The 23,840-nt window shown below is 39.2% G+C and overlaps 1 protein-coding gene across 1 annotated transcript; it reads left to right on the top strand.

Moving 5' to 3' along the window:
* The first annotated feature begins 16,266 nt into the window (after positions 1–16,266).
* On the top strand, positions 16,267–23,038 carry LOC124103177 (spermatogenesis-associated protein 31D1-like). Its single transcript, XM_058584074.1, has 5 exons — positions 16,267–17,124; positions 17,748–17,888; positions 18,492–18,552; positions 18,818–22,768; positions 22,810–23,038. The coding sequence occupies exons 1-5, from the start codon at positions 16,965–16,967 to the stop codon at positions 22,985–22,987; spliced, it is 4,491 nt and encodes a 1,496-aa protein (XP_058440057.1). The 5' UTR covers positions 16,267–16,964; the 3' UTR covers positions 22,988–23,038.
* Positions 23,039–23,840: the final 802 nt, after the last annotated feature.

The following is a 23,840-nucleotide window of genomic DNA, read 5'->3' as shown; positions in this document are numbered from 1 at the left end:
GCTCACGCACAGTTCCAGCTTAGCAGAATCACCTATCAGTACCTCTGCGGAACTCCAGAATGAGTCTGCTCCCACGTAGGTCACTCGGATGCTACCTATCCACAGCACAAGGACATTGACAGGTCCCCCCACCTCACCAGACACCCCTGCACTGGAAGCACATGGACTTCCATCTTGGAAAACCTTTCTCACCATTTTTGGTGGGCATGGCTATCAGATCAGATCTCCATTTGAGCAGGTACCTGGTTTCCAATTCCCTGACCCCCAGCAGCGATAATTCGGCACAGGGACCACCCAACACAAAAACAGCTCTCAGGTGGACAGGAGTGCAGTGTGACCAGGGCGCTGCCCACCTGGTGTGAGCCTGGGGGTGAGAGGTCTGGAAGTTGGGATATGATAAGTAAGAGGGGGGGGGGGGACTAAAGTCTGGGGCATAACAGAGAGATCAGGATCTGTGAAATCTCCAGGCAAAAGAGGGAGATGATACTGGGGGTTTAGTCAGACAAGTGGTCACAAAAAGAGACCCATGAAGTGCAATTCCCCTGGGACTGATGGGTGGCACTTCCCACTTCCAGACCCTCCACACCAGGTCCAGTGTTCTCACCTTGGTTACCTACACCATCTTGAGGGTAGAGACACCAGCTTAACACAGACAACTCCACCTACTGGATAAGAAGAGAAGGAGGAAAGAAAGAGATCTCTAATTCTTCTTCTCCTTCTTCTTTCTCTTCTACCCTTCTATCCTCTGACCCTCACATCACAAACATATGTGAAACCAAGAACTTTGCATGAAATAGGACTTTGAGGACTGAGTCACCTGAATAATGTAATATAGAGGAATTACATAAGCCTTTTTTTCTTTTTTCTTTTTCTTCTTTCTTTCCCTTTTTTCTCTTTCTTCTTCTTTCATCCTCCAAATTTCACTATTTTTACATCCTGTATTTTTCTAAATACATATTTGTGTTTGTTTTATGTACTCTACTGTCTTCCCATGTACTTGTCTACCTTAAATTACTTCCTGTCTACTCCCCTGCTACTAACCCTCTTCATTAGATTTCTCCTTCACATTTCCTAAGATATATTAAATCTATACACTCATATCTTTCCCCCTCAGCATATCGTCCTATGCCTGACTCCCAGTTCATTGTCCATCACCAGAAACTGTAAATCTTTTTATGAAACTACTGATTATATTTTAAATAATAATTTAATCCAACATTTCTGGACACTGAGACTAAACTATAAATGTCTTAATAATAACAGTTTGTTCATAGGTGATGCATTGTTGACATTGGGATCTGTTAACATTATCCCTCTCCACAAAAGAAGGATCTTGGAACCCTACCCTATCTATAGGGTAAAAACAATAACACACAAGATCCACAGAGCTGCAAAGGAAGACATATGAGCAACATGAAAAGACAAGAAAAGAAAGTACCACAAACAAATCAAGACAACACATCATTAGAAGCATTGGCAGCTGCAGCAGAAAAAAATGACAGAGAAAGATTTCAGGATATACATGGTTAAAATGTTCTGGGATCTCAAAGAAGACATAAGAGAACAAATACAGGCAGTGAAAGATCACTTCTACAATGAGCTACATAAACAAATCCAAGAAGCAAAAAATCACCTCAACAGGGAGATAGAGGTTCAAAAAACAAAAACAGAAAGCCTTGAAATGAAAGAAATCATAAACCATATTAAAAACTCAAATGAAAGCATCACCAACAGAGTAGACCACTTAGAAGATAGGACATCAGACAATGAAGATAAAATATATCATCTTGAAAAGAACATAGACCACACAGCAAAAATGATAAGAAGCCACAAGCAGAACATTCAAGAAATATGGGATACCACAAAAAGAACAAATTTAAGAGAAGTCTGTGTGCACATGCTAGGCTGCATTCACTTAGGAAAATTAGAGCAAGACTACAGTTAAGACTTCTATCAAATAATTGTATTTATGTGGGTTTGCCTCTGTGTCTTCTATTTTGTACCATTGGTTTATGTGTCTGTTTTGGTGCCAATACCATGCTGTTTTTGTTACTATGGCTCTGTAGTACAGTTTAAGATCTGGTATTGTGATGCCTCCTGCTTTACTCTTCTTGTTAAGGATTGCTTTGGTTATTCTGGGCCTCTTATTTTTCCAAATGAATTTTAAGATTGTTTTTTTCTAATTCTATGAAGAATGTCACTGGGATTATAATTCAAATTGCATTAAATGTGTATAAAGCTTTTGGTAGCATGGCCATTTTGACAATATTAATTCGCACAGCCAGGAGCATGAGGGGCTATCCATCTTCTAAGGTTTTCTTCAATTATTTTCTTTAGTGTTCTATAGTTTTCTTTGTAGAGGTCTTTCACCTGTTTTTGTCAGATTGATTGTCCCAAGAATTTTTTTTTTTTTTTTTGAGACTACTGTGAATGGGGTAGTCTAATTTCTGTTTCAGTAGATTCATCACTGATGTATAGGAAGGTAACGTGATTTATGGGTATTGATTTTATAACCTGCTACTTTGCTGAATTCATTTATAACTTTTAGAAGTTTTCTGTAAAACTTTTGGGTCTTCTAAATATAAAATCATGTTATTGGCAAATAATGACAGTTTGAGTTCTTTTCCTATTCATATCCCTTTAATTTCTTTTTCCTGTCTAATTACTCTAGCTAGAGTTTCAAGGATAATGTTGAATAGAAATGGTGAAAAGGAAGGCATCCTCATTTTGTTCCAGTTCTTAGAGGGAACACTTTCAATTTTTCTCCATTTAGAATGATGTTAGCCTTGGGTTTAGCATATATAGTTTTTATAGTATTGAGGTATGTTCCTACTATCCCTAGTTTTTCTAGTGTTTTGAACATGAAGCGGTGCTATATTTTGTCAAATGCTTTTTCTGCATCTATTGAGATGATCATATGATTCTTGTTTTTAAGTCTATTGATGTGATGAATTACATTTATTGATTTCCATGTTGAACCAACCTAGCATCCAGGGGATGAACCCTATTTGATCTCAGTGTACTACCTTTTTAGTATGTTTTTGTATGCGATTTCTGAATATTTTCACCATAAAGAAATGACAAATATTTGAGGAATTAAAAATTTTTGCATATATGTTCATTAAGGATATTGGTCTAAAGTTTTCTTTCTTTGATATGTCTTTGTCTGGTTTTAGTTTCAGGATGATGTTAACCTCACAGAATGAATCTGGAAGGGTTCCCTCCTTTTCTATTGCATGGAATAGTTTGAGGAGTATTGGTGTTAATTCTTCTTTGAAGGTCTTATAGAACTCATCCGAGATTCCATCTGGTTCTGTACTTTTTTTGTTTTTGTAGATTCTCATGGTTTTTTTTTTTTTTTTTTCTATTTCATTACTTGTAATTCATCTGTTTAAATCATGTATGTCCTCCTGATTCAGTTTGGGTAGGTTATATAACTCTAGAAATTTTTCAAGGTTTTCTACCAAAGGTACCAAAAACATTCACTGGAGAAAAGATAGCTTATTCAATAAGTGGTGCTAGGAAAATTGGAAATCCACATGTAATAAAATTGAATTAAACCCCTATCTCTCACCCTGTACAAAAACTCAACTCAAAGTGGATCAAATACTTAGGTACTAGACCAGAGACACTACACCTACCAGAAGAAAAAGTAGATCCAAATATTCACAATGTCGGTTTAGGATCTGACTTCCCTAACAAGACTCCTAAATTCCAAAAAGTAAAATCAAGAATAAATAAGTGAGATGGATTCAAACTAAAAAGCTTCTTCTCAGAAAAGGAAACAATCAATAATGTAAAGAAAGAGCCTACAGAATGGGAGAAAATCTTTACCATATGCACCTAAGATAGAATATTAATCTCCAGGATATGTAAAGACCTCAAAAAAACTTAACATCAAAAACCAAATAAATGAATAACCCAATCAATAAATGGGCTAAGGATCTGAACAGACACTTCACAGAAGAAATACAATCAATCAACAAACATATTAAAAAAATATTCAACAGCTCTAGCAATTAGAGAAATGCAAATCAAAACTACACTGAGATTTCATTTCACTTCAGTCAGAATGGTATTCATCAAAAATACAAGCAACAATAAATTATGGCAAGGATGTAGAGGTAAGGCACACTTATACATTGCTGGTGGGCCTGCCAATTGTTGCAACCACTCTGGAGAGCAGTATGGAGATTCCTCAGAAAACCTGGACTGGAAACACCATTTGACCCAGTTATCCCACTCGTAGGTTTATACCCAAAGGACTTCGAATCAGCATACTACAGTGATGCAGCCACATCAATGTTTATAGCAACTCAATTCACAATAGCTAAACTGTGGATCTAACCTAGGTACCCTTCAACACATGAATGAATTTAAAAAATGTTTAACAGTATTCAGCCTTAAAGAAGAATGAAATTATGGCATTTGCTGGTAAATGGATGGAGCTGAAGAATATCATGCTAAGCAAAACATGCCACTCTCCAAAAACCAAAGGCCAAATGTTTTCTCTGATATGCAAATGCTAATTTATAATGGCGGGAGGGGACTAAGGAAGAGTAGACTTACTTTAGATTAGGTAGAAGGGGTGAAGGGAGGAGAGGGGATATGGGATTAGGAAGGATAGTAGAATGAATCAGATATTATTACCCTATGTACATATATAACTATACAACCAATGGGATTCTACTTCATGTATAACCAGAAGAATGAGAAATTATACTCCATTACATCTGATGTATCAAAGTGTATTCTATTGTCACGTATAACTAATTAAAACAAATAAAAAATATTTTTTAAAAAGTCAAACAGAAGTGTGCTGTGCAGACATTTTGTAGATGCAGAAAATAACTTAAGTAAAGGAAATCACCTTCAATAATGCAGGTAGACTACATCTAATTGAAAGGTGCTCAAAAGGAACAGAGGGCTGGGTGTGGTGGTGCATACTTATAATCCTAGTGGTTCTTGAGCCTGAGGCAAGAGGATTGCAAGTTCAAAGCCGGCCTCAGCAACTTAGTGAGGCCCTAAGCCACTTAGCAAGACCCTGTCTCAATGAAATATAGAAAAGTATTGGGGATGTGGCTAATGGTAATGGTAAATCAATCCCTGATATGGGAAAGAAAAAAGAGAGAAGAAGACGACTGGGAGAGGAAAGGAAGGAAACCAATAAGGAAGAACTATGGAATGAAATTGACCAAACTATGCTATGTGCAAGTAAAAATATGTCACAATGTATCTCACTATTATGTATAATTATAATGCACTGATAAAATGAATAAATTTAGAATAACAAAATTGATTGATCAATGTATACTAAGTCATAACTGCGTAGAAGTACAAGTCGTGGTGTGCTATTGCACGGTAGGGAGAGTGATTATAGACAACAAAAATGTACTGTGTAGTTCAAAATGGGACAAAGGATTCTGAATATTTTCACCATAAAGAAATGACAAATATTTGAGGAGATACGTTTACCCTGCTTTAAATATTATATAACATGCACACATATACAAGTGTCACGTCATATGCCATGAACATACACAATTTTTATGTTTGTATGTATCAGTTAAATATTAAATTAATAAATAGCAAAACCTAGTTTCCCTAAGTTAAAAAAAGACAACAAAATAAGATTTGTATCAATAAAGGCAAAACTCATATTGGCTCAAGATGCTTAAGGACAAATTTTACCAATCATTCAATAATCAGAGTCTAACTCAGGGAAGACTCCTATGATTAAGAAATAACTAACACATTCACACTCATCCCTGGTCCACTATAGAGCTTTCCTATTCCAAAGAAGGAATTCATGAGCTACTATTCCCAACCTAAACACAAAAAGTAAGCTCCTTGAACTGTGAAAGTAGCCTCTATGCCACATACAGATTCACAGTTAAGTATGAAAATTTTACTGGTTTGGGGATCTTAAGCAAAACCTTTGATTAGTAAGTAGCTTGTGCTTACATAAGGACAACCTCTAGAAAGACAGGCTAAAAGATACAAATCAGAAAAATAAGTCAGCAGTGACATCAGAGCTTTGCACACTAGTCCACTCAAATTAACATAAACAAATGACTAAAACAATAAGAAGTCAACATGTGAGTGGGTAGATATCAGAATTCAGACACTATAATCTGAAACGCTGTTTTGACCGCAAAATTGTAAGATATGCATATAAAGAGAAAAGTGTTGCTGAAACATAATAAAAAATACCAGGCAAAAGACTATCTTTGAAGGGGCCTAAATGCTGAACTGGATAAAGACTTAAAAGCACCAATTAACAATATATTTGAAAAACATATGTAATAAATTAAATAAAGATGTAACAATGACCAATCAACTTAAAAATATCAATAAAGAAAAAGAAATTTCTTTTTAAATGGAAAATCTGGAGTTGAAGAATACAATAAATGAAATGTATAAATTTAATAGAGATTCAACAATACATTTGAGCTGGGAAAAAAGAATTACCTAAACTGAAGACAAATTAACAGAGATAGTACAATCTAAGGAAATAGAATGAAAAAAAAAAACATGAACAATAATGCATAGAGCTTCAGAGAAATGTAGAACTCATCAAGCACATCACCTAAAGCACAATGGGAAGAAGACACACAGAAATGGTCCAAAAGCACAGCTAATGCACAATGGAAAAAGACAGAAATTGGGCAAAAGAAATTTGAAGAAATAAGAATGCAAATTCTCAAACTTGATGAAGAATACTAATCTCCATATCTAAAATCTTCAATAAACTCTAAATAGTATAAATACAAGGAGATTCACACCCAGACACATCATAATTAAAATACTAAATGATAGCCGGGCACAGTGGCACACACCTATAATCCCAGAGGCTTGGGAGGCTGAGGCAGAGGGATTGTGAGTTCAAAACCAGCCTCAGCAACTTAGTGAAGTACTAAGCAACTAAATGAGACCCTGTCTCTAAATAAATAAAAAAAAAAAAAATAGGGCTGGGGATGTGGCTCAGTGGTCAAGTGCCCCTGAGTTCAATCCCTGGTAAACCCCCACCTCCCCAAAAAAATACTAAATGATAAAGAAAAATCCCATGAACACCAAAATAATACATAGAAACCACAATAAGAAAGAAAAGCAGACATTCTCAGCAGAAACAATGGAGGCAAGAAGGCAGTGGCACAGCGCACTGAAAGTGCTGAAACACTTGTCAAACTGTGCATGTAACTCAGTAGCTCAGTAGTAGAGTGTTTGATAGTATATGAGAGGCCATGAGTTCAATCCCCAGCTGAGGAACGAAGGAAAACTTGTTAACCAAGAGTCCTAAAACCAGCAAAATTGTTTATCAAAAATAAGAGTAAGGTTTAAAATATTCCAAGATAAACAAAAACTCAACAGAATTAATTACTAGCAAAATTAGCTTAAAAGAAATACAGACAGAAGTTGTTTAGGCTGAAAGAAATTAATATCAGTCATCAATGTAAACTTACAAGGAAAAATGAAGCTTGTGTAAAGGTAGTTACATAGGTAATGATAAAAGACAGCATAATTATATGTTGCTTTTCAGTTTCTTTTATATTACTTAAAAATAATTGCATAAAACATTATGCATAAAATTATATTTTGGGACCCATAGCAGAGAGAAATTAAATTAAATAACAATAATACAAAGCAAAAGGATAGGAATAAAGCTATACTGAATAAAGAAAATTAATAGCAGATGGTAACTGGAATATATGGGAAGAAATGAAGAGAACTACACTGGTAGATAAGATAAATAAAGCATTCAAAAAGCATCAATGCATTGACTTATTACTATTCATTCTTCACAAAGCTTTATAAAATGATATGATTATATAAGGCAAAAATTATATAATGTGTGTGTATATATATTTATATAAATATAAAATACAGTATCATATTTAGAAATAATAGTGCAAAAATAGGGGAAAGGGAATGGTTTTACATAGGAATAAAGTTTCTACATCTGACCAGAGTAAAGTTAGCATAAATCTGAAGTAAATTGTAAAAAGTTAAGATATATATTATGAGCCCAACACCACCTAAGAAATTAATTTGTAAGAATATTTTTAAATTATTTAAGGAATTAAAATGACAAACTAGAAAAGCCAATGGAAGGTGGCAGGTAAAGGAGGAACACAGGAACAAAATAATCATGAGAAATAAAAAAAAAAAAAAAAACTAAAAGCAAAATTACATACATAATCCAACCACTTTAAGGATAACATTAAAAGACAGCCAGGCCCAGCATGCCTCTAGTTCCAACCACTCAGGAAACAGGGAAGAGGATCCACTTGAGCCCAAGAGTTGGGAGGCCAGCCTGGGTAATACAGTGAGACCCCAGTGTCCAAAATAAAAAAGAAGAATATCACATAAAATGGCAAAATAAAGCATTCAAAGAATCCTTCCACTGAAGCAATTGTAAGCTAGCAAGGATGGACAAAAATCAACTTTTTTTGGAACCCTAGAATCTAATTTTTTTAAAAAAATCTTTTAACAGGAAAGTGCTTAATGAAAAAGGACACTGGGTTTCAGAAACAAAGCATTGTGGCATTTTTGTTTAACTATCTACCATTCCCCTTTCTCCACTAGTGTGGTTGCCATGGGGACAATGGCTCATATTCCTATACTATGGCTGACTGATGCCAAGGGACTACAGGAACCTTGTTCTTCAAATACTGTGGTCAAATGTTGTAATCTATTTGGAGGTTCCCCAAAATGCCAGCACAGAGGATGACCTTCATTCCATACTCCCACCATCCAGGCAGAGGCAGTACCAGTTCCAAAATTTAAAGAAATGCCCATATCACAGATGCCAGGACATGGGACAATGATTAGGGAAAGCACCAAACAGACCCAAAAGTGTGGGAAGAAGGAGGTTCAAAAGAAAGTTTGTAGGAGGAATAAAGTCTCAAAATCCCCACTGAAAGTACCATGGAAACCAAAGAGCAACACTTAAGCCCAGGATCAGAGATTTTCTAAAGAAGACCTGACAAAAACTTAGATTAACAGGTCTAGTAAATCTGTGAGCTGCATAAAAGGAGGAGGTTTATGCAAAGACAGAGTTATAGGTAACCTGGCACAACATTAAAGAAATGTTAGAGCTCAAAGCAGAGCTGGAAGAGTATTTAACTTTGTTTCCTTTTGATCCCAGGCATTTAAAGAAATCTCTATCAAGTCACTATCTCACCATCTGAGATAATGAAACAGACTAAGGGACACAGAATAGAGTCCTTTCAAAAAGGAGTTAGGAAAAGTTATGGCATTAATTTCTCAGGGCTATCATAAAAATTATCACATACTGGAAGATTTAAGAATCTGTTCTATTATCACATACTGGAATACTTAAGAATCTGTTCTTTCACAGATCTGAAGATTAAAAATCTGTAATTGAGGGCTGGGGATGTGGCTCAAGCGGTAGTGCGCTCATCTGGCATGCGTGCGGCCCGGGTTCGATCCTCAGCACCACATACAAACAAAATTGTTGTGTCTGCCGAAAACTAAAAAAAAAATAAATATTAAAAAAAAATTCACACAACTTCTTTAATTTTGGGACTAGGGCCTATGTATTGTTCTAAGAAATCACTTATTAATATTGTTTTAAATAGAAGCATTGAGACTGTAGGGGATTTATTAGTCAGGGCTCTGCTCCTCCTTTGCTGTGTAATCTATAGAAGTCACCACTCTCAGTGTCTTACCCTCTTTGACCTTGGTTTTATTCACTGAGAAAATGGGCTTACCAATACCTGTCCTGCTTACCTTGCAGAGTAGTTGCGAAAAATCCATTGAGATTGCTAGAAGTAAAGGTTATGTGAATTGGACAAAAAAATGATTATGTACAGTTGATGTTAGTATAGGAAGGGTAAGTGTTAAGAAGCTCCATCACTTAATATCAATGGAGTTTATTGGTGGCACCAAACAATTGATGCATTTAGTTTCTGACTCTTTTAAGTTGTGAAGGACCTTCTATCATATTCTGGAAAGAATCTTATTAGCATTTGGGAAAAGCATTATTATAAAAACTTCTTGCAGGTTTTAACTCTAGACACATATGTGTATTTAAGAATATCCAGTCATACTGGCCATAGGATTCAAGATGGCAGATTAGAGAAAGCCTGCATTTTCAGTTGCTTTATGACTCAGGATTTAAGCAGCAGCAGAACTGCTTCTCAGTGAGCTCGATAAAAGACAGAATTCACTGGAGTTCAAGATGAGACAGTCAGAATCTCTTAGTCTTAGAAATTTGGGTGCATTGAATTAAGAACAAGAAAGAGGACCTTGGTGTTAGCATTAGGGGTGCTAGTTCACAGAAACAGAGAAAGAAACACAATGAACAAATTTTGCCTAAAAAACGTGCAGATCAGGGGCTGGGAATGTGGCTCAAGTAGTAGCGAGCTCGCCTGGCATGTGTGCGGCACTGGGTTTGATCCTCAGCACCACATAAAAATAAAATAAAGATATTGTGTCCACTGAAAACTCTCTCTCTCTCTCTTTCTCTCTCTCTCCCTTAAAAAAAAAAGCAACAACAACAACAAAAAAGTGTGGATCAGGAAAGCTGTCTGAATTTAGCAGATCCCAAGGCTGCACAGTGAAGCAGTGTTTGAAAAGCGCTCTGTGCTTCTCAACTGGCCAGCGCAGAGCTGAGGTGAGAGCCACCTTGAGGAGACCATGCTGCAGCTGGTGGTGCTGAGCAGGCTGGGACTGAGCCTGCTCTCAGGGACTGAGCCTGGGAAGGCTGTATTAGTGTGCAGAGGTATGTGTAAGACCAGCCCAGGGTTGGCTCCCCTGCCCTGTGAATAGAATTCTTGAGAGGCTCCTGAGATCCAGACTCCCAGCAGAGACCAGCATCTGCCTGGTCCAAGGAGTGAGTTGGTCTAATCTTTCCAGAACAGGTACCCACCAACAAAATCCTTCAGGCCTGAGTAGAACTAAACCCCAGCCGCTGTAACTTCCCTTTTAAAACTTTGCTGCAGCCCTTCCCTGGCAGTGCATCCTTCTGGTCTGTTCAGACAGAACTTCGATCGACAGTACCCCCCATGCCATCCTGCCTTATACTGCTGAGGAGGGAAGTCTAGAGCTATTCCAACCAGTTTCGGTTTAAGGCCTCCAACTGGAAGCTTAGTGAGCAACACAGAAAAAAAAAGGGGTCAGAAACATCCAACCCTTGCTCTTTCTCTTTCTCTTGGCACACAGCTCAAGAAAAATGGAAACGAGGACAGTCCGGCACAGGCAGTGGCCGTCCATGCCCATCAACAGTTTTGACCACCTCAGTGAAGATAATTCTTTCATTTTTCATTACGAATCTTTTTTCCTCCCATGTGTGTGTGTGTGTGTGTGTGTGTGTATGCGTGCACGTGCGTGTGTGTACGTGGTGTCTGTGTACTTGTTGTATTGTCATATATATGTATATATATATATGTGTGTGTGTGTGCATCTATCTATCTATATATAGTGTACTTTGACATATTATACATACATGGGGTATGACTTCCCATTCTTGTGGTTATACACAATGTGGAGTTACATTGGTTGTGTATTCATATTTAAACATAGACAAGTTATGTCTGATTCATTCTATGGTCTTTCCTATTCCCATTCCCCCTCCCTTCCCTTCATTCCTCTTTGTTTAATCCAATGAATTTCTATTCTTCCTACCAACACTGCACCCCTTATTGTGTGCTGGCATCCACATATCAGAGAGAACATTCAGCTTTTGTATTTTGGGAATTGGCTTATGTCACTTAGCATGATAGTTTTCAGTTCCATCCATTTGCTGGAAAATGTCATTAGTTTTCTTCATGACCGAGTAATATTCCATTGTGTATATATACCACATTTTTTTTTACAGTTGTATATGGACAGCATGCCTTCATTTATTTATTTCATTTTTGTGTGGTGCTAAGGATCGAACCCAGTGCTTCACACATGCAAGACAAGTACTCTGCCACTCAGCCACATCCTCACCCCTACCACATTTTCTTTATCCATTCATTTGTTGAAGGGTACCTAGGTTGGTTCCATAGCTTAGCTATTGTGAAATGAGCTTCTATAAACATTGATATGGCTGTGTCACTGTAGTATTCTGATTTTAAGTCCTTTTGGTGGGATGAGTGGGTCAAATGGTGGTTCCATTCCAAGTTTTCTAAGGAATCTCCATACTGCTTTCCAGAGTGGTTGCAACAATTTGCAGTACCTTTCCCCCCACATCCTCCCCAACATTTATTGTTACTTGATTGTTGATAATTGCCATCTGACTGGAGTGAGATAAAAATCTTAATGTAGTCTTAATTTGCATTTCTTTAAATGCTAGAGATGTTGAAAATTTTTTTCATATATTTGTTGACTGGTCATAATTCTTCTTCTGTGAAGTGCCTGTTCAAGTCCTTTGCCCATTTATTGATGGGTTATTTGTGGTTTTGGTGTTAAGTTTTTGAGTTCTTTATATATCCTGGAGATTAGTGTGTGTGTGTGTGTGTGTGTGTGTGTGTTGCGGTGACAAAGATTTTCTCTCATTCCATAGGCTCTCTCTTCACAGTCTTATTTCCTTTGCTGTGAAAAAGTTTTTAGTTTGATACCATCCTATTTATTGATACTTGATTTTACTTCTAGAGCTTTAGGAATCTTGTTGAGGAAGTTGGTTCCTAACCTGAATGATGGAGATTTGGGCCTGCTTTTTCTTCTAGTAGGTTCAGGGTCTCAGGTCTAATGCCTAGGTCCTTGATCCACTTCAGGTTAAGTTTTGTGCAGGGTGAGAGATAGGGGTTTAATTTCATTTTGATATGCACGGACTTTCAGTTTTCCCAGCACCCATTTGTTGGAGAGGCTATCTTTTCTCCAATGTATGCTTATGGTGCCTTTGTCTAGTATGAGATAACTGTTTTTATGTGGGTTTGTCTCTGTGTCTTCTATTCTGTACCATTGGTCTTCATGTCTGTTTTGGTGCCAGTACCATGCCATTTTTGTTACTATGGCTCTGCAGTATAATGTAAAATCTGGTGTTGTGATGCCTCCTGCATCACTTTTCTCACTAAGGATTGCTTTGGCTATTCTGGGCTTCTTGTTTTTCCAAATAAATTTCATAACTGCTTTTTCCATTTCTATGAAGAACATCATTGGAATTTTAATGGGAATTACATTAAATCTGTTTAGTGCTTTTGAGAGCATGACCATTTTGATAATATTAATTTGCCTATCCATGAACATGGGGGATTTTGCATTTTCTAAGGTCTTCTTCAATTTCTTTCTGGAGTGTTCTGTAGTTTTTATTGTATAGGTCTTTCACCTCTACTGTTAGATTGATTCCTAAGTACTTCTTCTTCTTTTTTTTTTTTTTCTTTTTGAGGCTATTATGAATGGGATAGCTTTCCTAATTTATTTTTTAGCTAATTTATCATTGGTCTATAGGAACACAATTGATTTATGGGTGTTGATTTTATATCCTGCTAGTTTGTTGAATTTGTTTATGAGTTCTAAAAGTTTTTGGTACAGTTTTTTTTTTTTTTTCCTAAATAGAGAATCATGAGTCATGTCATTGGCAAATAGGGATAGTTTGAACTCTTCTTTTCCTATTCATGTCCCTTTAATTTTTCTTTAGCCTAGGATAGAATGATCTTATGTTGACATCATAAAGGCTATTTATGATAAGTCTGAAAGCAACATCTTTGTGAATGGAGGAAAATTGAAAGTGTTTCCTTTAAGATTTGGGACAAGGGTGACTGCTTTTACCACTCTAGTCCAATGTAGTTCTAGGAATTATAGTCAGAGCAATTAGGCAAGAGAAGGAAAAAAAGGATAAAAATAAGAGAGGAAGAAGTCACATTATCAGACATGTTTGTATGTTTGCAGATATGAACCCATACGTATAAGATCCATAAATATTTACCAGAAGACTGCTAGAATTAATAAATTCAACTAAGCAACAGGTTAAAAAATCAACATACAAAAGTCAATAATTTTCTTCTATATCAACAATGAATCTGCTGAGAAATCTTATCCAAAATAGCTAAAAAAAACCCCAAACAAACAAAAAATAAACCAAAAAATCTCAAAACTCAATGACCTTAGGAATAAATCTAGCCAAGGAGGTGAAAGACCTCTACAATGCCATAATTCTTCTTTATGGCTGAGTAAAATTACATTGTGTATATATACCACATTTTCTTTACCCATTTGTTGAAGTACACCTAGGTTGGTTCCACCAACAATGGATGATTATATATTTTTCCCTCACATCCTTGCCAACATTTATTTTTCAAAAGAAATACTTTTATCCTGCTGGTAGGGTTGTAAATTAGTACCTTTATGAAAATCAGTATGGAGGTTCCTCTAAAGACTAGGCATGGGAACACCTTATGATCCAGCTATACCACTCCTTGGCATTTATCCTAAGAAATATACTATAGCAGCACAATTCACAATAGTCAAACTATTGACCCAGCCTAGGTGTCCAACATGGATGAATGGATCTGTGAATCTGTGAAAGGAATCTGTGGCGTACATAGACAAAGGAGTTTTAAATCATGTCATTTTCAGGAAAATGGATGGAACTTGAGAATATTATGTTAACTAAAATAAGTCAAACTCAGAAAGTCAAGGGTTGTGTGCTTTTTTTCTCTCATGTAGAAACTATACAGGAAAGAGGAAAAGAATGGTTGAGGAGAAAATGAAAATTGAAGGAAGATCAGAAGAGTAGAGGAAAGGGGCCAGTGGAAGGGAGAAAGTGAGGAAAAGGGGAAAACTTGGTGAATGATATTGGCCAAGTTATATTGTGTGCATGTATGAATCTGTAACAATGAATCCTACCATTATGTGAAACTATAATGTAACAATAAAATATGGAAAAATAAAATTAAATATATCTTCTTCTGAAAAAAAAAAAAAGAATACATAGCCAACAATGCCATTTTAAAGAGAACAGGTGCTGGGCACTATGGCACATGCTTGTGATCCCCAGCAGCTTGGGAGGCTGAGACAGGAGGATCATGAGTTCTAAGTCAGCCTCAGCAATGGGGAGGTGCTAAGAAACTCAATGAGATCCTATCTCAAATACAAAATAAGGCTGGGGATGGGGCTTAGTGGTCGAGTGCCCCTGAGTTCAATCCCCAGTACTACCCACCCCCTGCCAAAAGAGAGAGAGAGAGAGAGAGAGAGAGAGAGAGAGAGAGAGAGAGAGAGAGAAAAGATTTTCTTTATCTTCCCAAAGGATTGTGATTTTGTTTCAGAAAACTGGGGAGACAGGCAGGGAAGCCTTGGTACAGAGCATGATGTGTTCTAGCTGTTAACACCCACAGTCTCTGATCTACTCCACAAATCTCTTGGGAATTAACAAATGCTAAGGGGTTCTGGACCTTTCTTCTGCCTTTGTACAGCTTTCCAACTGTGTAGGACTTATCTCTACAGTCTCAACATGAGCTCCTTAAGGATAAGGGCAGATCCTGTGACTTATAGCTGTCCGTGTCTCCTAGCATTTACTAGTAAATATTTGTTAAATGGAAACCTGACTGAGGCTGCATATCAAAAGGATGGGGGATCTTCAAGGCAGGGTACCTGCCCCTGCCTAACTGAATAGAGACTGCTTGGCTTGGAGGCTGCCTTATCCTGTCAAAGAGATCAATAATGCTGCTGGATTATGGGCATCAGATAAGAGGTTTCAGGGTTTAAAAAAGACATGACAAGTTAGGGGACAGTTAGGAGGATAGCTGTCATGATGATAAAGGGTTTTAAAAAGCAGGTGTAAGAAGAAGCCTGGGGCAATATTGGGGCTATTTAATTATCAAAAGTTTTGCTTGAATCATGTATGATAGGCAGTTGATTTTCCATTAGTAGTAGGGTGCTTATATAGCACAGATCTTAATAGCTTTTTTCATGGCAAGACACTCTTTATTTTCTTAGGAAAATATCAAAATTATGTGTCCCACAAGGGTAATGCTTTTCAAGACTAGAATCTGCCCTAAGGTTCTGACATTTTAGGTGGCTCCCTGCCACCAAGGACTGAGGGTTCAATTCCTTAGCACACCATAACCTCTTCCTGGTTTGAGAAAGTCATATAAGCATTATGAAATTGACATGGAGGCAGGGAATATTTGAATTTCAGGTAGCTAGAAGCAAGTTAGATCAAAATAATGAATGAAGAATTGAAAAAAAATGAGAAGATGGTTGATTATCAGATTTGAAAACACTGGATCAATTTGTCAGGGGGCGGGAAATAGAGCACATCCAATAGTCTTTGTTATGTTTAACCTTCACTACTTCAGAAAAAAACAAGCGTTATAAACTTATTTCCAAGATCACTTGAAGTTTCAATTTTATTTAGATTTTTTTATGTTTATTTTTGTTTCACAGTGTTGACTAACAAATTGTTAGTTTTAATGAGAGTGAGCCACTGTGATTGAAGACACTACAGGCTGATTGAAACAAAAATTTGCTACTGAAACTTATAAAACTACATAAGTATGAAAGAACGTTAAGTTAGAGTAAAGCAAAAGCTTTCTGTAGATAAGATAGATTTAAGGATGTAGGTGACCCAAGAGTGTAAATGTCTTGGTACAAGCAAAAATTCCAGGCAGTGTATGTCAGATTTTCAAGGCAGTGGAATTGGTGGGGTGTAAGTCAAGGGATCCAAACAGTAAAAAGGGACTCATGTAAAACATCTTGGTTACACATGAAACAAACAGGAATGCTCCCTGAGATAATGAAGGCATGATATGAGGAAAGAGTCGAGTGGGAAATGGAACAACAGACCTGAGCAGAGGGATCTGCTGGCTGGTGGGCAGGTGGAGGAGGGGCACAACCTCCTCAAGTCTTCTCTCCCACCCTCAGAATCCTTTCCCTTTGTGACTCTTCAATGGTGTGTGATGCAAGCCTGGAGATATAGAGAAGCCCAGGCACCCTCAGAACTCATTTGCCTTAGGCAACCGAGCAATTCAGAAGATGAAGAATGTTTTCTCTTTGCTGAATAGCCATACTGAACCATGGTTGATCTTGGTTCAATTCTTTGGGATATTGATCCCAAAAGTACCATTTTGAGTGGGTTGGTGTTGCTTTTTCTATTCCTGTCCTTTCAGGTATTGAAACGATTTTCACCAACACTCGAGAAAAATAAAGCCATCCAGAAGAAGGTAAGGAAGCAGAGTGAACTCCCAAGGGAGTTTCTTTGATTTTGTCAAATGTGAAATGTTTTGTGAAATGTCAAATGTGATTTGTTATTTCCATTCTCACATTACTAAATGTTTGGTTGGCTCAAAGAAGATGTGACTTGGGAAGTCTGAGGACAAGATAGAACTTCACTCTTTAGGGAAAGAAGTCAGAGGTTCAGGAAGGACTAAGGTTTCCATCTGAAGCTCACAGACTATCTTTTGGGGTGTGATGGAGGGTTCCAGATTGGTTTGGATAGAGAGTGTGGCTTCTCTGAAGGAGACGGGTCTCTTCTGACTAGATTCTGAGTCTCATTCCCATGTCAGATGTGCTTCACCCAGCCTTCATATTGGGCTGATCAGAACAGCAGTGCTGACCTCGGAGTACAGTCTGTAGCCTGAGCTCTGCCCCAGGACACAGGGTTCCCTGGGGGAGCCCAGACGTGACTGTTGGCCTCAGATTCTATGCCCTCCTTCCGCAGAGGGTTTAAGACCATCAAATGTGGAATCTCACAGACAAAAATGTCCTTTGAAATTATCAAAGAAGTAAAAAATTGAAAATATTTCATTGCCCTTCAAGATTAATAAAAGGAAGGAATACAATTTCTACTAATTAAAAATGAAGAGTTGTCCAATTCTTGCCTAATGAATGTCTAAGCTTGTTAACAAAAGGAGTAAAAGAAATGAGCCCCAGCCCCTCATTCTTTTCTTTTTGTTTTCAGCGTCAGGGAACAAAGAGAAGGAGAAATGGAGTATCTAAAGGTAAGGTTCTGCCTGTTCAACCTGAGCTCTATAAGGGTGAACTTTCCTATCTCCCTACAGCTCCATGATCTTGGAGGATGTCAGTTTCTAGGTGCAGTCTCTCTCAGGAAACAGGGTCTCAGAGGAGAGGCTCAGGAGAAGGCATTGAGACCTGAGAGATTCCTCAGAGTCCCTGCCCTGCCCACCCTTCCTTGGGTGTGAATGAAGTAGTGATGGACCTGGGCCTTGGACATTTACTGCCAAGTAGGGGCCCTGTGAGATGTCCAAAGACCCCTGATTGTCTTGGAGTCAGAATTTCTGTCTGGTGACATGGTGTAAACTACTTTAATTCTTGGCTGATTAGATTCATCCTGAGTTAGCTACTGATCCTTGTGCTTCAGGTGGTGGTTTTGAGCAGCATGTAGGATGGTACAGGTGAAAGTACTTTCTAAATGGAACCACATATACCTGTGAACCTTCTTACTATTATCCCTGACACTTATGACCTTATCTGCAGATTTTTAGGGCTTTCTGACTTTAATATCCTGTTTCCTGTAAAAACTCCTGAATGATAACCTGTGTTTTCACCTTTACTATATATAACCAACTGTCCTGGTTTTCCAGGTCGGAGAACTTGCCGGAGAGAAGTAGAGGAGGGGAGGAAGCTGCTTTCTAGTCTGAAAAGGTGATTAGTCATTTCCCTTTACTGATTCCTTTCCTAGCATGCTTTATTCAGTCCCCCAGGCATTCTTCGCAACATGCCCTAATCACAGGAGGGATAGCCATAGCCATGGGTACGTGAATAAAGAACTTGGGAGGGGAGGGTATTGTGAGGTCATAGATGTGTGGAATGTAGAGCAGGTAGCGGGCTCCCCACCACCCATAGAACTGCAGATCTTGCTTCCCTTGTAGTGGTTCTGGTTACAGCTTTGGCTTTCTTTCTCTTACAGTCCCATGAGCCAGAATAATGATTTCCTCCACTTTCTGCAACTGTTATGTAAATGCCCGCTCTGTGGGGTGTATAACAGAACAGGAGCTAAGGTCAGTCAACTGATCTGTAAGGCGTTCTTGGAAAATGCTCTTAATTCTGTGTCCCGTGTGTCTTCCGTGACGTCTGTGAGAGAGTCATCAGTTTTTTGGTCCGCTGTTGTCTCTGCAATCCCTCTGGGAGCTTCAGTTTCAACTCCTTTAACTGAGCCAACTCTATTTCCTTCCTCTATTCGTTCACCTGACCAAATTACCCCTTTAATGGACCTACCTGGACCCTCATTACTGGGTGACTCTCTGCCACCAGAGCCTTCTCCCTTGAGTTCAAAATTGCCAGTGGATCATATCCCACCTCAACCATCTGTTCCAACTCCTCCCCCACCTGTTCCAACCCTTCCCCCACCAACTGACAGTCAAGAAGCAAAACCTGTTCTCCAACCAGAAGCCCCTTTGTCTCTGGTGGATAGCCCTGATGGGTTGTCTACTAATGTCCCAACAACCACATGCACTGACAGTGCAAGCCTTCCAGTGTCAGAGTTCTCTGGAAACCAGTCTCATGCTGAAAACTTGTCTCCATCTAAATTGGAGCACTCTGATGATGACAAAAACCTCCTCGACCTCCATCCTCCTGAGGCCTCTTTTGAGAGTGATACTACAGCCATCCTTGTAGAGCACGGAAACCTCTCATTTCTATGCCCTGATGTCTTGGCCCTTCTGGAGAGACATATAAAAAAGAAGGGTGGTTTCCTGATGCAGAACAAAAAGAAAAAGGAAAAAAAATCTTTTCCAAAAGAACTTAAGCCAGACGACCAATTGAATTCTTCAGGGAAAAGGTTAGAGTCAGTTGCTGAGCAACAGGACTCACCTGTCTCCCTTCCTTTACAGAGCAGTGAAGGCAAATCAGAGGGATTGCAGGTAGACCACCAGTCCTCAGATCCTAAGACCTTTGAGGATAACTTACCTAAAAAATGTACCCAATTCTTCTATGGTCTCCCATCTTTGCATAGTGAGTCCTTGAAATCTATAGTTCCCGTCTCAGGTGACTGTTCAACCTATGTCTGCTTCAATTCAATGCCCACTTTCTTTGAAGCCCCTGAATCTCTAGTTCTACCCCCTCCCCCAACTCTGTCCTTGCCTGAGATCCAATCTCAACCCTTGACCCAAGCACTGTGCCAATCTCCTGTCCCACCTCAGGACCAGCTTCAGTGCCAATCTCCTGTCCCACCCCAGGACCAGCTTCAATTCTCGGTCCCTACCTTGTCACCACCCATTTCATCTCAGGTTAGTGATGGTGGAGTGAGGATTCATAGATTCCAGGATGAGGTACACTCTCTCATGCCATCCAAAATTCATGACTTGGAATATAATGTATTAGAGAAAGGACAGGAAAGTTTGTGGGGTTTACCCTCTGTGGTTCAAAAATCCAAGGAAGAGTTTTGTCCTGCAGCTCCCAGTGTTTTATCTGATTGTCGGTCCTCCAAGGCTTATGCTCCAACAACCATCATTCCGGGAGATTTTCCCCTCAAAAAAGAGCTTCGGAAGAAGCTAGAGCACCACCTTCGGAAAAGGCTTATTCAACACCAGTGGGGTCTGCCCTGCAGAGTCCTTGAGTGTCTGTCAAGGATGAGTCCTGAAACAGAAATTTCCGAAATATCTGAGTCAAAGTCCACTTACGGACTTTCATGGATCTCTTTGTTTAAGGGTCAAAGTAGCAAAGATTTACAATTGAGCCATCCCAGAAGTTTCCATGAGAAGAGCTCAGAATTACTTCCACTAGAGGAGAGAATGAAGAAAGTAAATAGTCTAGAGATTGGCACAAAAGATGATCCATTGAGTGACTCAGAGGGGGCTCCAGATAATGATCTGGACTCTGACTTTAAGACAAACCTAAAAAACGAATTGAATAGTCTTTTTGGAAAAAAATCAAAGATCTCAGAGGAGAGCTCAGTTCAGAAACAACTGACAGAAGCCCTAGAAATACATTTGAGCAAGAAATTTGAGGAAATCCATGTGTGTCAGATGCCTGGCACCGTGAATAGATCATTGCATTCTATGGAGCCAGTATTGATTAGTCCTGAGAAATCCCTTAGCCAAACGAAACACAGAGATTTGGTACCACTGGTGTGTAAGGACAAGGGCCTCAATACCTCCCAGGATATATCCTTCCTTGGTTCCAACAAACAAAAGATCTTGGAAGACCATATTAAACTGTTCCATAAGAGGATGATGTGTGGGCTTCCTCAAAAGGTCCAGGAATCCATAGACATCTTCAAAATGAAAGGAACCCCATCCTGGTCCTCAGTTCGCTCCAACATTTCCTCCTCATCCAGTCTTACTTCTGGCAAGTATTCCAAAATTGGGGTCTCCAAGCCCCTTAAAGAAAGCATTAGTACTTTTCACGTAAATAAGGTGGGAACAATAATTTCAGGCCCTACTCTAGATCATCCTCTTTCTGCCACTTCACCTGTGAGCAAGGAAAATAAGAGGGCCCTAACACATTCACCCTCTCACACCAACCCTGAGCTTACAGAGAATGTCAAGGCAATTGAGGGTGACAGACGGGCTTCGTTGCCCTTCCCACACAGTGACAAAGATAAAGACAGTCAGAAACAGACTGTAATAGCCAATAAATGCAGCCCAAAGTTGCCCACAAAGCAGGCTGGGGCCAGACCCAAATCATGGAATAAGGGAGTGAGTCCCAGCAATAGTATAGAAAATATCCAGAGAAAAATGATTAAGAATTTAAAATATTTTCCCATGTCTAACAAGTCCAGGGAGATATTCAAGGCAAAGGAGCTCTGTGCTATTCGATCACAGTCTACGAACAGCCTGACGACCACAGAGTCAGAAAGCTCCTCAGTGACAGATATGAATATGAGTAAAGTTGAATCAACTCTAACCATTGAAGGGCCCCCAGAAGGAATATCAGTTCTCAAAGATTCCGAATCATTAGATCTTAAAAATCAGTTGCTTAATGAGTTGAAGATGAAAATCGAGAGCAGGGAGCGGGGCCTGGTTCCAGCCTTTTCTACTGAGTTGTCTCTGGCCTTAGATAAGTTGACTTCCAAGACCCTGGCTTCCAAGACCTTAGCTTCCAAAACCTTGACTTGCAAGACCTTGACTTCCTTCACTCATTTTCATAGTGCCTCTAGTGGGGACATGGCAGCTCCCCAGGTGCTACAAGTCCACTGTGACAACAGAGGGATCAACATAGAGCAGGGGCAAGAACACGGAATCCCTACACATGTCTTATGCAAGTGTCAGGACAAGAATGTACCCTTAGCATCAAAAAGGGTGTGCCCTCTGGTACCCCAAACAGGCAAGTTAGGTGGAGGGGATGCAGGGTTGGTGACACACCAACCTAGAGGGAAGCTCCCCCACCCTCAAGACAGAACACTAAAGGAGGCACTTGGGAGCAAGTCCTCCTCAGCCCCATCACTGAAGGGACAGCCTTCTAAAAGCCAGTTCAAACACTTTTTTCAAAGGCTTTATCTTGGTATAAAAGGCAAAGGGCAAGGAGGTTCTCTGGAAAAGGGCAGCTCTTCATCATCTGTGCAAGGCAGAAACCCAGCTAAGAAGAGAGCTGCCTTTACTGGGAATACTGAAGCTCAGAAAATCATGACAGACATTGGGATCCTAGAGGAGAAACTAGCAGGTCGGCATGGAGTAGAGGCCACCGCCCCACAAAAGCCTCTTTCCACCCCCATGAGGCCTGGGAAAATTCAGCACAAGACTGGATTGCCGGTTCAGGCAGAACCCATCCAGAAACATGACTTCAATGTCAATACTCCCTGTGCTAAGGTGCCAAGTGCCAAATCTTGCAGCCAAGAAGTTGGCTTTGCTGGTCAGTGGTATCTTATAGGGAATAATAAATGGGTCATGGACAGGGGCAGACAGCCCCAGAAAAGTGTACAGTACAGGACAAAATAATATGTCAAAAGCATCACCCATCCATGCCGCACAAGGAACCCTTGCCCCATCTGAATACTACATGCAAATATAGAGTTGGTCAGGTGGCTCCAGCTGCTGCTCCTTTTGCTAAAGGCACTATGTTGGGAGAGTTGTCCCTATTGTTCAAACAGAAAATGCTTCTCCAGAATTTTCAGAAAGAAAATTTTCTTCCCCCCAAATAATTTATCCCTTTTTGAGAATACTGATTTTCCCCAATAAATTTTCTAACAATATGGTGTCTTTTCTTGTGTTGGGGGTTTGGGTTTTTGGCAACCTACTCCTTGTGTTTAGGGAAGGGGAGAAAGTAGTTCAGCTTTTATTGATTGCCTCTCTGGACTTCTAAAAAGGGGACCAAATCTCCTGGACCTCTCATTAAGGAAGGGATATCATGTTTTCAAAAAACACCTTTCCTCTTCCTGCTGAAACCTGAGGAGGTGGCACTGCTTCCTACCCCTTAGCTTAACCTTAATGGCATTATATATGGCATCCCACACCTTCCCCCTGCAGTGAGGAAGACAGGTCTTCTATATCTAAAGAGAGAGTCAAGGGGCTAGGTGTTTTGGCACAGCGGTAAAGCGCTCACCTCTAGGCGCTGGGTTTGATCCTCAGCACCACATAAAAATAAAGGTGTTGTGTCCAATTACAATGAGGACAGGGAGAGAGAGAAGGACAGGAACAATTTTGAGAATGGTTAATAGAGTGGCTTAGTCATTTTTTACAAACATGTCAGTTATCAGGAGTTCATACAGGAGGGTGAAACTTGCTTGAGAATGTTTAGGGGGTACTGCTGCAGTGGATTCTGGGTGATTGGGGTAGGGTTTAGGAGCAGGGTAGGTGCTGCTTAAGAAGTTTTCATAAGGCATATCTTATAAATAACCATACTTTGAATTTGCCATTGTGGTTCCTTAAATGGTTCCTTACTGGAAAATCACTTAAGAGTTTCCCCTTGCTGGTTACTTTTTCATGCTGCCTGGACTTGGTATTTTTGCAAAGCAAAAGGTTAGCCAGTTGTTGTTGATAGGAATTTTAACCAGG

The sequence above is a fragment of the Marmota monax genome, unplaced genomic scaffold, assembly GCF_021218885.2.
Source record: "Marmota monax isolate L192 unplaced genomic scaffold, Marmota_monax_Labrador192_F-V1.1 WCK01_AAM20220418_F8-fsc00409, whole genome shotgun sequence".
In the NCBI taxonomy this organism is placed as follows: domain Eukaryota; kingdom Metazoa; phylum Chordata; class Mammalia; order Rodentia; family Sciuridae; genus Marmota; species Marmota monax.
The sequence above is the reverse complement of the archived record's forward strand: the minus strand, read 5'-3'. Positions and strand labels throughout refer to the sequence as shown.

Excerpts from the sequence above, each read along its gene's own strand:
- LOC124103177 (XM_058584074.1), top strand. The coding sequence starts at position 16,965 with ATGGTTGATCTTGGTTCAATTCTTTGGGATATTGATCCCAAAAGTACC. Across the intron at positions 18,553-18,817 it reads CTGCTTTCTAGTCTGAAAAG|TCCCATGAGCCAGAATAATG; the intron begins GTGATTAGTCAT and ends TTTCTCTTACAG. Across the intron at positions 22,769-22,809 it reads CAGCCCCAGAAAAGTGTACA|GCCGCACAAGGAACCCTTGC; the intron begins GTACAGGACAAA and ends TCACCCATCCAT.